Raw genomic sequence first — 13,953 nt, 5'->3', positions numbered from 1 at the left:
CGAATGCATCCAGAGACTTGGACTCCACTGCCTTCTGGAGCAGAGTATTCCACATACCACCACCCTCTGGATGAAAAAGTTTTTCCACATCTCTGTTCTAAATGGCCTACCCCTTATTCTTAAACAGTGGCCTCCAGCTGTGTTGATGCTTTGCAGTTCAAATAAGCTAAAAATGTTTTATTGATGATTTTTGTTTGCACAGTGTCTGGGACTTATTGCTTAAATGTCCAACAATAATCAGCCAGTATTGATGCATTCCAGTTGACCTGATACCGTTTCTCCATGACTGCAATGTCCTGGTGAAACCTTGCATCATGCTGATCTCTGACAACAGCCATGTTTTCAGGGAAGAAGGCTAAATGGGAATGCAGAAAATGAATCTTTAGTGAATGCTGCACCATGTTTTTGTATGGTTGAAGCATGTTGTTAACCAGATGTATGCAGTTTGGTGCTCCATAGTTGCCAAGAAAATTTTCCACAATGTCCTGAATACCTTCCATCAGTTGCAGAGGGAGGTGTTCAGGCCCAGTAGGCTCAGCTTTCCAATCAGTTTCTGAGGGATGATTGTGTTGAATGCTGAACTGAAGTCTATGAACAGCATTCAAACGTATGTGTATTTTTTGTCCAGGTGGAGGGTGATGGCAATGGTGTCGTCTGTTGAGCGGTTGGGACGGTACGCAAACTGTAAGGGGTCTAGTGAGGGGGGCAGCAGGGTCTTGATATGCCTCATGACAAGCCTCTCGAAACACTTCATGATGATGGATGTAAGTGAAACCGGACGGTAGTCATTTAGGCAGGACACTGAAGACTTCTTCAGTACGGGGACAATGGTGGCGGCCTTGAGGCACTTAAGAACGGTGGTGGTGCTGCTCAGAGAGATGTTGAAGATGTCAGTGAGAACATCTGCTAGCTGGTCTGCACATCCTCTGAGCACCTACCAGGGATGTTGTCTGGTCCAGCAGCCTTCCATGGGTTGACCCTGCACAGGGTTCTTCTCACATCGGCCACAGTGAGACACAGCACCTGGTCATTAGTAGGGAGGTGGATTTCCTCGCCGCCACGTCATTTTCGGCCTCAAAATGGACGTAGAAGTTATTCAGCGCTTCTGGGAGGGAGGCATCACCTGCACAGTCAGGTGATGTTGTCCTGTAATTGGTGATGTCCTGGATGCCCTTCTATATGCGCCGTGTGTCGCCGCTGCCCTGGAAGTGGCTGTGGATTCACTGGGAGTGTGCACGCTTTGCCCCTCTGATGCCTGCAACAGTTTGGCCCTTGCTGTTGTTAGGGCTGCTTTGTCGTCTGTTCTGAAGGCGGAGTCGCGGGACCTCAGCAGCGCACGCACCTCCGCTGTCATTCATGGCTTCTGGTTAGCACATATAGTGATGGTCTTGGACAGAGTAACATCATCAATGCACTTGCTGATGTAGCTAGTCACTGATGCCGTGTACTCCTCTAAGTTGGCCTTTAGGGTTCTCTTACCTTAAACTCTCTAAACAATTCTGGTTAGTTGCATAACACATAATCCAGAATAGCTGATCCCCTCAACCATGCTCAACCATGAGTTGCTCTAAGAAGCCATCTTGTAGACACTGTAGAAATCTCTGGTTGACCTCCACTAAGCTCAGTTATGCCAGTCAGTGTTATGAGTCAGTCATACAGTTTGGTAACAGGCCCTTTGGTCCAGCTGGCCCTGGCCAACCAAGAAGCCCACCGAGCTTCAAAAGACTTTCCAAAGTCAGCCTCCCACTTTGTCCTGATCACTGAAAAGATTCTGAGGAGTGATAACCATGTAGCTGAAGTGCAGAGTACCCAAAAAGTAACAATCCCATTATCTGAAGGATGCAGTTTGTTTTTAACTATTCTTTATCGCAGGTGATGAGACAATAAGGAAATTGTCAAGCAGCCAATCAGATGAAAAGCTCATTGTGATCCAAGGAAACCAAACCACTTCTTGCACCTTGAGTGCATCAAAGCCTTGGCCAGGCCTTAATAGTTATTGTTACTCCCACCTCTGAGAAGAATTATTCAGAAGCCCATAAGATAATACCTTTATATGAATGGCCAAATCATGCTATTACTGAAATGTCTCATCTCTCATTTTATCCCAAGACCTAAGTATTTCTAATGCACAAAATGGGTGGTACACTTAGTTGTTAAATTCAACCAGGTATCATGAAACAAAAATATTTCATTGGTGTAATTTATCATTTAAAATGCCATTAGGGTAGATTGCATACTTTTCCCTTCATTATAATGTTACTTGGGTATTTCCTGCTGGCAGCAGTTTGCATGGTTTTCTACTACCTCATCATTGCTGCGTGTACCAATAGACACAAAGTCAGAGCCTAAGTGTACATTTCACATGACACACATGGTAAGGGAGCACTGGGAAGCCTTGTAGGTGGAGAGTAAACGGTCGTGCTGGGGAAAGATAGAACAAAACACACCTTCATTGCTTATGGCCATAGTTCACCTGTTCCCTTAATTAACAGCATCACTCAAGCTCCACACAAGTGATCCCCATCCCACTGAGACACAGCTCCATTTCCTGCAGAGATTCAAGCAGTGATTGTAGTCATTAGCCACCATGAGGTCCAGGAACAATGACTGAAATGCGGAGAACTAATGATTAACATCCCATTTAAACACTTTAGTTTGTTTCAGCTTGATCGCTCACACACCCATCACCCCCACCCACCCCCCCCCAGCTTTAGAATAGTGTTGGGATGTGGGAGGAAACCAGAGCACCCAGTGGAAACTCTCAGTTATGGTAATAGAAGTGCAAACTTCACACCGACAGCACCCGAGGCCAGGATCAGTCCTTGTCCCTGGAACAACAAGGCTGCAGAGTTAACTCCTGTCCCACAGTACCACACCACAATGCCGCCGAGACCTCACCATGTTACATTCATGTCGCATTTAGCTGCTGTACCAGCAGAAGTTCAAAAGTACTCCTTTGGCTATGAAACTCCTCGAGACATTTCAAAGTGTTTCATAGTCAATGAAGTATTTTCATTGGCTCTGAGAGACCTTAAAATGTCTCAAGACATGATAAAAATCCTACTTCGAAGGAAAATTTAAGACAGAATTACATTTACACAGATTTATGAACCAAATCCAAATTTTCAAGTAATTGATAATTACATTCCATTATCCCATCTGCAATTGTTATCAATATTAAACTGAGGCCTTTCAAGCATACATTGCATTCATCAAAAATAACAATCATTTACCTTACAATCAGAAAAATGCACATTCCAATAATGAATTACTAATTTTTTTTAAACTGGGATATTGTTAACTTCTGGTTAATTGCCAAGACCTATCTCTAATCTTAGTCATTTTAGGCTAGATGTTCAAATCTTTGCACCGTTAATTCTAGAATGGCCAACTAATTTGGATTCCCATCCAAATAGAAACATCTTCCTCTCTTAGATGTCAGTTCCTACTATGTAGTCGTAAAGAAACAGCACACCTGGAATTCACAAACATCAGTACAGGGATTCAGCTTCTAATTCAAGGGCTGAGAGATCTACTTGCTGGAAGTGAAACCAAAGCAAGAGAAGCAACTTATTAAACAATCATACACGTTGCTAGCAAGCTACGAAAGACACTTGTTTGAGCACTTCTTAAATGATGGCCAAACCGGAATGATTATCTTTTGAATGTATAATAAGTATTGCAGCTGCAAGCTTATAAACAGATGACTGATAAAATAAATTTCTGTAGTTAAAATTAATTGCTCAGACAATACACATATTTCCTTAACACTCTAAAATGGAACTCTGAACCAGAATCAGGTTTAATATCGCTGGCATATGTCGTGAAATTTGATAACTTAGCGACAGCAGTACAATGAAATATATGATCAATATGGAAAAAAAGATAAGCAAATCAATTACAGTAAGTACATGTGTATAAATTTTGTATATAAATAAAATGGTTAAATTAAAAATAGTGCAAAAATAGAAATATAAAACATGAGGTAGTATTCATGTGTTCAGTGTTAATTTAGGAATCGGATGTCAGAGGGGAAGAAGATGGAAATTCCCCATTGTGACATTTATATCTGTATTACTACAAAATTACTTAGTGAGAATCAGATCACATTAATCATACACTTGTTCATGTGTGTATTTTTTATTTTAGTTTGTAATAAATGGTCAGTGACGTTCTAATTTAGTCCACAGATTGTACAAGAAATACATAAAAACATTACATTGGAATGTTCACAGTTCAATCTATAGGTGAACGCGATCTAACTTGTGTCGACATTTTCTTCTATGTTCCACTTTCAACATCTTACCAAAAACATGCATTTGAACCATACATCTTAACAAAGTATAAATCAAGAAAGATGAGCAATAATTCCAATTTAATTTTAATGTAACATACACAGTTCGAGTTATAACACAAGTAGTTTTAATTGAACAATAACTATCAATGATGCTCAGCCATAAACAAGAGTGTGGATCAATAAAAAGGCACTTACCTTTTCCTAAATGTGTATTTATGCTCATGTATCTTGCCGTCCCGGTAAGGCTTTTATGTTCTCTGTAAGGGATGTGCTTTTTTGTCTCTGGGTCTATGTACTCTTTTGCAAGCCCAAAATCTATTATGTGAATTACATTCTGATTTTTGCTCCCCGGCCGCCCCACCAAGAAGTTCTCTGGCTTTACATCTCTGTATATCAAGTTCTTTGAGTGAACATACTCCATTCGGGAAATCTTTTGGGGTAAGAAGTGGAAGAATATTGTTAGCATTGTTCATTGAACATAATAAGTAAAACATTAAAAAAAAGTACTAAGAACAACTTTCTTGCAGAAGACAATACGCACAACAGAACAGAAGTGAAAATCTTCATTAAACAATTCTAAACAGGGAATTGCAAGAACAGAAATTGTAAAGGTTTCTTGTTGAAATTGTCCAATGGTTTAATGCATTGTTCATGCTTTGCTTAAGTTGTGCAAAATTATTAATCATAAAATTATTTTGTTAATGCACTCTGCAAAAATAAGAAAGAAGCCTATTTTACGTTTGAGTGCCAAAAATCTCTTGACAATGCTCTAATGAAAGATAATCTAATTGTTAAACTCATCTTCCACTTTATAGTTACTATACTGCTCAGCTCTTTTGTTTTTTAAGTCAATGTGCCTACTGGACTTAAATTACATTTTACTGGGATTTGTCAATTCACCGATCCTTTAAAGAAAAGGCTTTAAAAAATAAAATACACAATGAAGAAAATTTTAATAGCATTGAAAACTGTGGTAAAATATCTAAGCTGTATTTTCTCACGTATCTATTTCCAGCTTCTGGCTACAGTCTTGAGGCCACCTCTTCTCATTCCATTTACACTATATTTGTTTTCCCTTGGTTTTCTTCAAGCCATCGCTTGTTATCATGTCTCATTTTATTTTGCTCCTTTTTTCAATATTCCAACCACTCAAATCCTTACACCTTCACCATGCATGGTTTTGGATCTTTCCAATCCAGAGACTATGACAAAGGTTCACCAGATTGTGGCCCAAGGTAAGTGAGATTGCCCAAGGAGGAATGAAAGAGCAGATCGAGCCCATACTCTCAAGTGTAGAGCAAATGGAAGTAACACTGTTGAAATGATCAAAATTCTTAAACTTCCTTAAAGGTCAGATGCAAGGATACTTCCCTTGGCTTCTCTCCCCTTCCCTTTTTGACCTGCCCTCCAACTCCCCCCCCCCTCCCCCCCAGGCCTTTCCCCTTGTGTGCCACCAGTGAGGAACAATTGAAGGGGGTGGGAGGGAGGAAGGAAGGGAGGAGGGATTGGATGCAATATCATTTGAATGGTGAGAGACAGAGGAAGGATGGACAGAGGTTTGGGAATTTGAAGAAACACTGAACTATTGAGGATAATGCACTGAAAGAAACAAGATTCAGAGAACATCATGTATGAGGAGTTTAAAAGTAAGATGGTTGATGAAATGGAGATGTTAGGTGAGGCAGGTGTGAACAAAGAAGATAATTGGGCAATGTGCTTGTTTCTAAGCACTCTTACATATATGCAAACCAAAATGGTATCCAGTCATCTTAAAAATCCTTACCACTGACATGCATTCTGCCACACTCACACAGAAGCAGCAGTGGTGTAGCATACGGTCATTCCCCAAAAATGGCTGAAAACTGTCCTGCTATCCCAGACCAGGACTCAGACACTTTGACACTTACGTTGCTTCCCGATTGAGATGCAAGAGGCAGGTGACGGCCAAATTTGTGAATGTACCAGCGCAAACCAGGAGAGGAATGCCCTGTCCTTGCAGTGACAGGAGGTTAGTCTGGCATCTCAGTCACTTCCTCGATTGAGTAAGTGGATACTTAGTGAAAGTTAGGCTCATTCCTTTGCAGAATCAGCCTGCTATGCCTGGAAATTAAAAGTTGTGGTCAAGGAGGACTTGTACTCTGACTTTGAGAAAACTGCCATGTCCCACAGGGAAACAAACTGACCCAGATTCAGAAAGGATAGAAGCCTCTGGTATTACATGAACGGCAACAAAGGAATGGGTGGGGGGGGGGGGAAGAGAGAGAAACTTCAACAACACTATCAAGAAACAGTTTAATCAATGCTACCTCCACTCCAGAAAGCAAGGTCATTCCAGGCTCAGTCACCCAGCTAGAGCGCACAGATGACTGTTGGCATATATTCAGATTCCAAACACTTTTTTTCTTCTATGATGAATGACCAAGTACTGAGCCATCACCTGCCAGTGCACAAAGGCACACCAAAAACTGGGCCTTACGCTAAATATACACAAAGGTGTTTTTTTAAACCAGCATGCATATCCTGTCAAAGTCATGAGCGGAGAGACACTGGAAAAACATGGACCCATTTCCCTATCATCTCTCAGGAAAGGCATTGATAAAGGAATTTGGCACCTTCGACATGCAAGAACAAACTTCATCTGTCAGAAGTGAAAAAGGAAATAAATATCAAGACTTCAAATCCACCACGAATCTCAATATCTATCAGAGAGCAGCATCAGAACATCAAGCACCTCAAGATACTGGACAGACATCACCGATGCTACCCTAGTTAAATCAGCAAATTCACTTGCAAAATAAACAAACCACATTAGCATATTCTCCCAAGCCAAAATCAAGACCCTAATTACATTCAGCCAGTGCCCAAGAACAGTCAACGTCACTCACAGTTGCCAACAGTGAACTCGCAAAAGAGGTACTCTGCTCAGAACTCCATCAGGGCAAAATAATACTAAAATGCATAAAGGAAGCAACTCAAGTAGGAAATCTTCAGTAGGAATCCCCGGGGCACGATCACACTGAAAGCAAAAGAGCTTCCAGGAGGACATTGAAAACCTTGAATCCATTCACTGGAAGCATAATTCAAAACTTATGGATGGTAGAGAAAAGTGGCGCCAAGATTAAAAGTAAATCAGCAATGATTTTATTGAATAGCAGAGATGTGAGGAATCATCAGTGAACAATATTATCTACAGAGAGGACTAATGAAGTACAAGATTTCTTGTTGCAAGGAGTTGAAGCTTGGGATCACAGTATTTGCATGTGAGCAATTTTGGGCCTCTTATCTAAGGAAGGAGGTGCTGAAATTGGAGAGGGTCCAGTGGAGGTTTACGAGAATGATCCTGGGAATGATAAAGTTAGCATATGAGGACCTTTTGATAGCTTTAGGCCTGTACTCACTGGAGTTTAGGAGAATGAAGCAGGATCACATTGGAAAACTATCAACTATTGAAAGGCCCAAATAGGGTGGATGTGCAAAGGATGTTTCCTATATAGCTGGGGAGTCTACAACCAGAGGACACAGCCTCAGAATACAAGGACATCGCTTTACAACAGAGATGAGGACGACTTTCCTTTGTCAGCAAGCAGTGAATCTGTGGAATACATTGCCACAGATGATTGTGGAGGCCATTGAGAATATTTAACACATATGTTGATAGCTTTACAATTAGTCAAGGCATCAAAATTTACAGGAGAAGGCAGGAGAATGGGGTTGAAAGGGATAATAAATAAGCCATGATGGAATAGTGGAGCAGACTCGATGGGTTAAAAGCCTCATTCTGCTCCTACATGTCTTATGGTCTAAGAGGACTGGTGCTTGTGTGAGCATCACTGGAGAAGGAAATGGACAGAAAACTGAATTTCCTTTCCTTAAAGTCCAACTGGCTACTTTCAAATTTTTTTCTGCACACTTCAGGGTTTTAAAGTTTAATTCTGCCACTGCTCAAATGATCCAGCTTTTCTTTGTCTTCTTCTCAGTCACACACAACCAGCTGGATGCATTCTTGTCCCTCTCTTTACAACTTCCTAAAACAAGGCTGAGTGTACTAAGTTGAAACCCTGTCTAACTGATACCTTAGTATCACTTTAACCAGCACAGAGCTTTTACTCCGGGTGACCCTATTTTAAAAAAAAGAGCAAATCATGGAAAAAGAAAACCAAGAGCAGATTAAACTGATCCAAACCTCCAAGTATAAACTCAAACCAGATACAAAGAGGTATAAAACCACAGATAGAGGGGGCAGTAGCAGCATCAATCGAAAGCTAAGTGATAGTTAATAATATTATAAATAATATTAAATAAAGATCACCTATACTATCACCCATGATTCTGCGATTTTACAGAAGAGAGAAATTAAGACTAGGCAAGATCTGTGTATGATTCACTATACTGTTGCAATTTGCACCGGTAATGGGCTTGCTCTGCTGGTTTTATTGATTGTGCATTTGCAACAAGTTGACTGATTGATACTTTGTTCCGCAATTCACAGAAATATTCATATTCAGTTAATATTGAAGTTAACAATAAATTATCAACTTTACATTATTCTTTCCAGATGAGCATTGTCATCTGCTGTAAGACCCATTTCAAGCAAACCTCTTGATTTGCATCAAAAGCCACATGTGAATTCGTGGGGGAAAAATTATTCTAGAAAACTGGAGAAGAGAAAGATAAAGATCTTTTAGTTATTAGCTTTATTTGTCACAGATCGGAAAATAATCTCAACCCAGTGCTTTAAATAGTTAAAAATGTGTACTTCTGAGTTATACTGCACTTCAACATTGCAGCAATACAGGAAATTTAGAAGCAAATTTACAATTTACTAAGCATAAAGGTCCATTGATGATTAATTAACAAGTTCTTTTTGAGTAAAATGAGTGCCTGAATACTTACAAGCTGTATAGCTATCATAAGCACGGTCTTAAGGGAAAATGTTCTGTCACAGAGGTCAAATAAATCTTCCAAGCTAGGTCCCAGTAATTCAAGCACCATGGCATTGTATTTTCCACATGGACCAAAGTAGTAAACCTGAGGAATTCCATCTGTAAAGGAAGGTGAAAAAAAGAGAGGTTTAACATCACTGTATTAAAAAGCTGCAATCTTCACACTAAACTCTAAAACCAGGGTCCCAGGCACAGCATCACCACGCTATTAAACCGTAAAGGAAAATTCTTACTGATTGCATTAATTCTTGGCCCTGACATAAAAGCAACTGTTTCATGACTGCAAAGTACAAGTTACAAGAAAAATTTCACTCATGTTCAAAGGTAGAGGTAACATTCAAAGAAACCGTAGCCCTCTAATTGCTACCATGAGCTACTCTTTTGGAACTCAGGTTGCAATCCAGCCTGGACTAAGAAAATTAAAGCCTTTAAAACTATCAGCTTAAAGGCTCTGTCAAAAATCATCGGAAAATACACCACAGAAACAGGCCACTCAGCCAAACTCACCCATGCCAAACAGTGGAAAGCTTCTGTATTAACCCCATTGGTCCAAAAACTAGATCTAGGGAAAGGGGGAAGAAACTCAGAGGTGCTCTGAGGGAGACCTTCACCCAGAGAGTGGCGAGTACCAAGTACCGCCTGGGACAGTGGTCGCAGCTGGGTCACTGACCATATTTAAAAAGTGACGAGTGCTTTAATCACCCAGGCATAGATGGCTATGGACCAAGAGGTGGACAATGAAAATAGGGTGACAATTTTGACCATTTCACTTTGGGTGAAAATTCACAAAACAGCCTATAATTCAGCATAATGAAATTAGATCATTCCTAAAAATAACAATACTACAAAAATGCACGTTTCCTCTTTTGTACCTTGCTTGGCTAATTTACAATACTGTGATGAGCAAAAAAGGATCGCCACTCAGTATGTAACACACTACACTTAACAAGGATGCCCTTAACAGAAACAGCCAAGAAGTAATAAGTATCAGAAGGCACTTGGATCCCTTGAGCGTAACAAGCACAAACTTGCAATATACAGCCTGCATAAGTTGCTGAAATGACTTATTATTTTCATTACCCCAGTCCAATTAAATATAAGACTTGCATAGTAAAAATGATTTGATAGGTTTCTATTTCAAAGGAGAAATAAAGGTGCCACCATCTCACAATTATCCTGATACAGGTTGAGTATTCCTTATCCAAAATCAGAAAACCTACAAAATCCAATTTTTTTTTTAGTGCTAACAGGACGTCACAAATGGAAAATTCCACAAGTTGCTGGGAATGTTTCCAGGCGATTCGCAGATCTCTGCGCACCATAGACAGTTTTGAAAATTAATCTCACATGCAATATGTAATGAAGAGAAATTAATGCAAAATAGAAAAATATTCATAAAGCAAAAAACAAAGAGCTTGACGGTTCAGCGTCGGTGCGAACATATGCCGCTCAACAGAGTGCTGATCGTGAAAAAACCAAGAATCTATCAGGACGAACTGAAAACTAAACACATTTGTGAATATTCAGCAGGCTGGATGCAGAAATTTAAGAAAAGGCACAGCATTACATTTTTTAAAGCATCTGCTGATCTTGAAAATCTAGCACCAGAACAAGTCTTCAATTCTGATTGTTTTTATACATTCCATAATTGCACTAAATTTTTTAAAGCATTGCTGATGAAAATCTAACACCAAAACAAGTTCAAATTGATGAACGTTTTTATACCTTACACACAAACTGAGTAAAATATAAAGTGTATTGTAATCTTTTAATCAAAACATGGCATCATAGGTGGAGACTGAAAGCCTGTTGCTGTTTGTTGTTCAACAGCCGATCCAGATATTCCCCAGATGCTGTTGTGCTGCTCTTGTTACCCTGCACACATTATATTTTCATAATATTATTCGTACATCATAATTTTTACTGTTAAGTACCGTATATGTGATGAACAACTGTAAGACAAGGAATGTTTACTGGTAGCATATAAACTCAAGCATCAGGAATGATGGCGATCCCAAGCTATCTCGTTACATATTCCAAATACTGAAAAAATCCTAAATCCAAAGCACTTCCGGCCTCAGGCATTTCAGATAAGGGGTACTCAGCCTGTGCAAGCTAAGGTTGTAAATTTAAGTTGTACAGATTTATGCAAGCTGCATGACACCAGAATAAAATCAATTGAGAGTCCTTAACTTTAGCAAGAAGGATGAAAAAGCATGAATCAAAAACCAATTCCAGGCATTCTAATGATGGTTTCTGATAACAAGGACAAGAATAGGAAATGCAGAGGCATAAAATGATTTCATTTTAAAACCAGCTATAAAGAACCCATTTCAAAGATGTGTACATTACAAGTGAAGAAAAAGCATAAACCACTCATATCCAAACAATGAACAAGGTCCCAACTTGCTGTCTAAATAATGTCAAAACTATTTGCATGTCCTCCCCACATCCCCTTGAGTTAGTCTTGTGCAAAAGCCACAGAAACCTCAGGCAAAGACAAACATTCAATCAAACATAGAAATCAAGAAGTCTGCCTGTGCAGATGTGAGACTCTGACAATTCAGAGCTGTGAAAAGTAGAATACCAACGTCTGTTTTCCTCCTCAAGTGACCACTGGGTAGCGAGAAGTAAACACATCAAAGAGAGCTAAAAACAAGTTATTTTGTCTAGATGCTGCTTTTTACTTGACAAAATGTTAACTCAGGTCTTACTTGCTGGAGGTTTAAACAAATAAGCTGTCTCTTTCAATCTGTTCATCCGATATTCCATTCCTTCCGATTATCTCACTTTCTCTGACACGACATCTTATTCAGTGTTTTAATCTGTACTTCAGACATTGTGCCATTCTTTACACAAGGTTTAAATAATAACCAGTAAAGGAATTTCCTCTGCCTTATAGTCATGGGGATTAAAGGAAAAAGAGCATGTCAATTTAATGGTCACTAGCCGGTTAATGGAACTTCCACAGTGTTATCCACAAACCCCATTTCCAGAAAAGTTGGGATATTTTCCAAAATGCAATAAAAACAAAAATCTGTGATATGTTAATTTACGTGAACCTTTATTTAACTGACAAAAGTACAAAGAAAAGATTTTCAATAGTTTTACTGACCAACTTAATTGCATTTTGTAAATAGACACAAATTTAGAATTTGATGGTTGCAATACAACAAAAGTTGAGACAGAGTTAAAATAAGATTGAGAAGTGCACAGAATATTCAAGTAACACCGGTTTGAAAGACTCCACATTAAGCAGGATAATTGGTAACAGGTGAGGTATCATGACTGGGTATAAAAGTAGCGACCATCAAAGGCTCAGTCTTTGCAAGCAAGAATGGGTCGTGGCTCCACCCCTTTGTGCCAAAATTCGTGAGAGAATTGTTAGTCAGTTCAAAAGGAACATCTCCCAATGCAAGATTGCAGAGAATTTAGGCCTTTCAACATCTACAGTACATAATATTGTGAAAAGATTCAGAGAATTCAGATATCTCAGTGCGTAACGGGCAAGGTCGGAAACCACTGTTGAATGCACGTAATCCTCGAGCCCTCAGGCGGCACTGCCTATGAAACCGTCATGCTACTGTGACAATTATAGCCACCTGGGCTTGGGAGTACTTCAGAAAACCACTGTCACTTAACACAGTCCGTCGCTGCATCCAGAAATGCAAGGAGGAAGCCATGCATCAACTCTATGCAGAAACGCCAGCGGGTTCTCTGGGCCCGAGCTCATCTCAGATGGACCGAAAGACTGTGGAACCATGTGCTGTGGTCAGATGAGTCCACATTTCAGCTAGTTTTCAGAAAAAACTGGCGTCGAGTTCTCTGTGCCAAAGATGAAAACGACCACCCTGATTGTTATCAGCGAAAGGTGCAAAAGCCAGCATCTGTGATGGTATGGGGGTGCATCAGTGCCCACGGCATGGGTGAGTTGCATGTATGTGAAGGTACCATTGACTCTGAGACGTATATTAGGATTTTAGAGAGACATATGTTGCCATCAAGGCAATGTCTCTTCCTGGGACATCCATGCTTATTTCAGCAGGACAATGCCAGACCATATTCTGGACAGGCTACAACAGTGTGGCTTTGTAGACACAGAGTGCGTGTGCTTGACTGGCCTGCTGCCGGTCCAGATCTATCTCCTATTGAAAATGTATGGCGCATCATGAAGAGGAGCATCAGACAACAGAGACCACGGACTGTTGAGCAGCTGAAGTCTTATATCAAGCAAGAATGGACAAAATTTTCAATTGCAAATCCACTACAATTAGTATCCTCAGTTCCAAAACGATTAAGAAGTGTTATTAAAAGGAAAGGTGATGTAACACAATGGTAAACATGCCTCTGTCCCAACTTTTGTCGAGTATGTTGCAGCCATCAAATTCTAAATTTGTGTATATTTGCAAAATACAATTAAGTTGGTCAGTAAAACTACTGAAAATCTTTTCTTTGTACTTTTGTCAGTAAAATAAGGTTCACGTGAATTAACATATCACAGATTTTTGTTCTTACTGCATTTTGAAAAATATCCCGACTTTTCTGGAAATGGGGTTTGTAAATATGGCAATGGATGGCCAGCCGCAGGAAGATCAAAATTGATTTTAAGTTGTTAACATTCTGGAAAAATCTAGTACCTTCAGACTGATGATTTTTTTTAATATAACTGTGCATCAAAGGATAAATAACTTCAAAAAAAACATTTACACACAA

The 13,953-nt window shown here is 39.7% G+C and overlaps 1 protein-coding gene across 4 annotated transcripts in view; it reads right to left on the bottom strand.

The window, feature by feature from the left end:
* Positions 1-13,953, bottom strand: part of LOC132394031 (casein kinase I) — a 232,976-nt gene that overhangs the window by 65,776 nt on the left and 153,247 nt on the right. For all 4 annotated transcript variants that reach the window (XM_059969665.1, XM_059969666.1, XM_059969667.1 and 1 more), the window contains exons 5-6: positions 9,191-9,339; positions 4,493-4,727 (exon numbers count right to left, since the gene is read on the bottom strand). In XM_059969665.1, coding sequence (XP_059825648.1) covers positions 4,493-4,727; positions 9,191-9,339 — 384 coding nt within the window. The remainder of the gene's footprint in view (positions 1-4,492; positions 4,728-9,190; positions 9,340-13,953) is intronic.

This window comes from Hypanus sabinus, chromosome 5 (genome assembly GCF_030144855.1).
Source record: "Hypanus sabinus isolate sHypSab1 chromosome 5, sHypSab1.hap1, whole genome shotgun sequence".
NCBI lineage: Eukaryota > Metazoa > Chordata > Chondrichthyes > Myliobatiformes > Dasyatidae > Hypanus > Hypanus sabinus.
The sequence above is the reverse complement of the archived record's forward strand: the minus strand, read 5'-3'. Positions and strand labels throughout refer to the sequence as shown.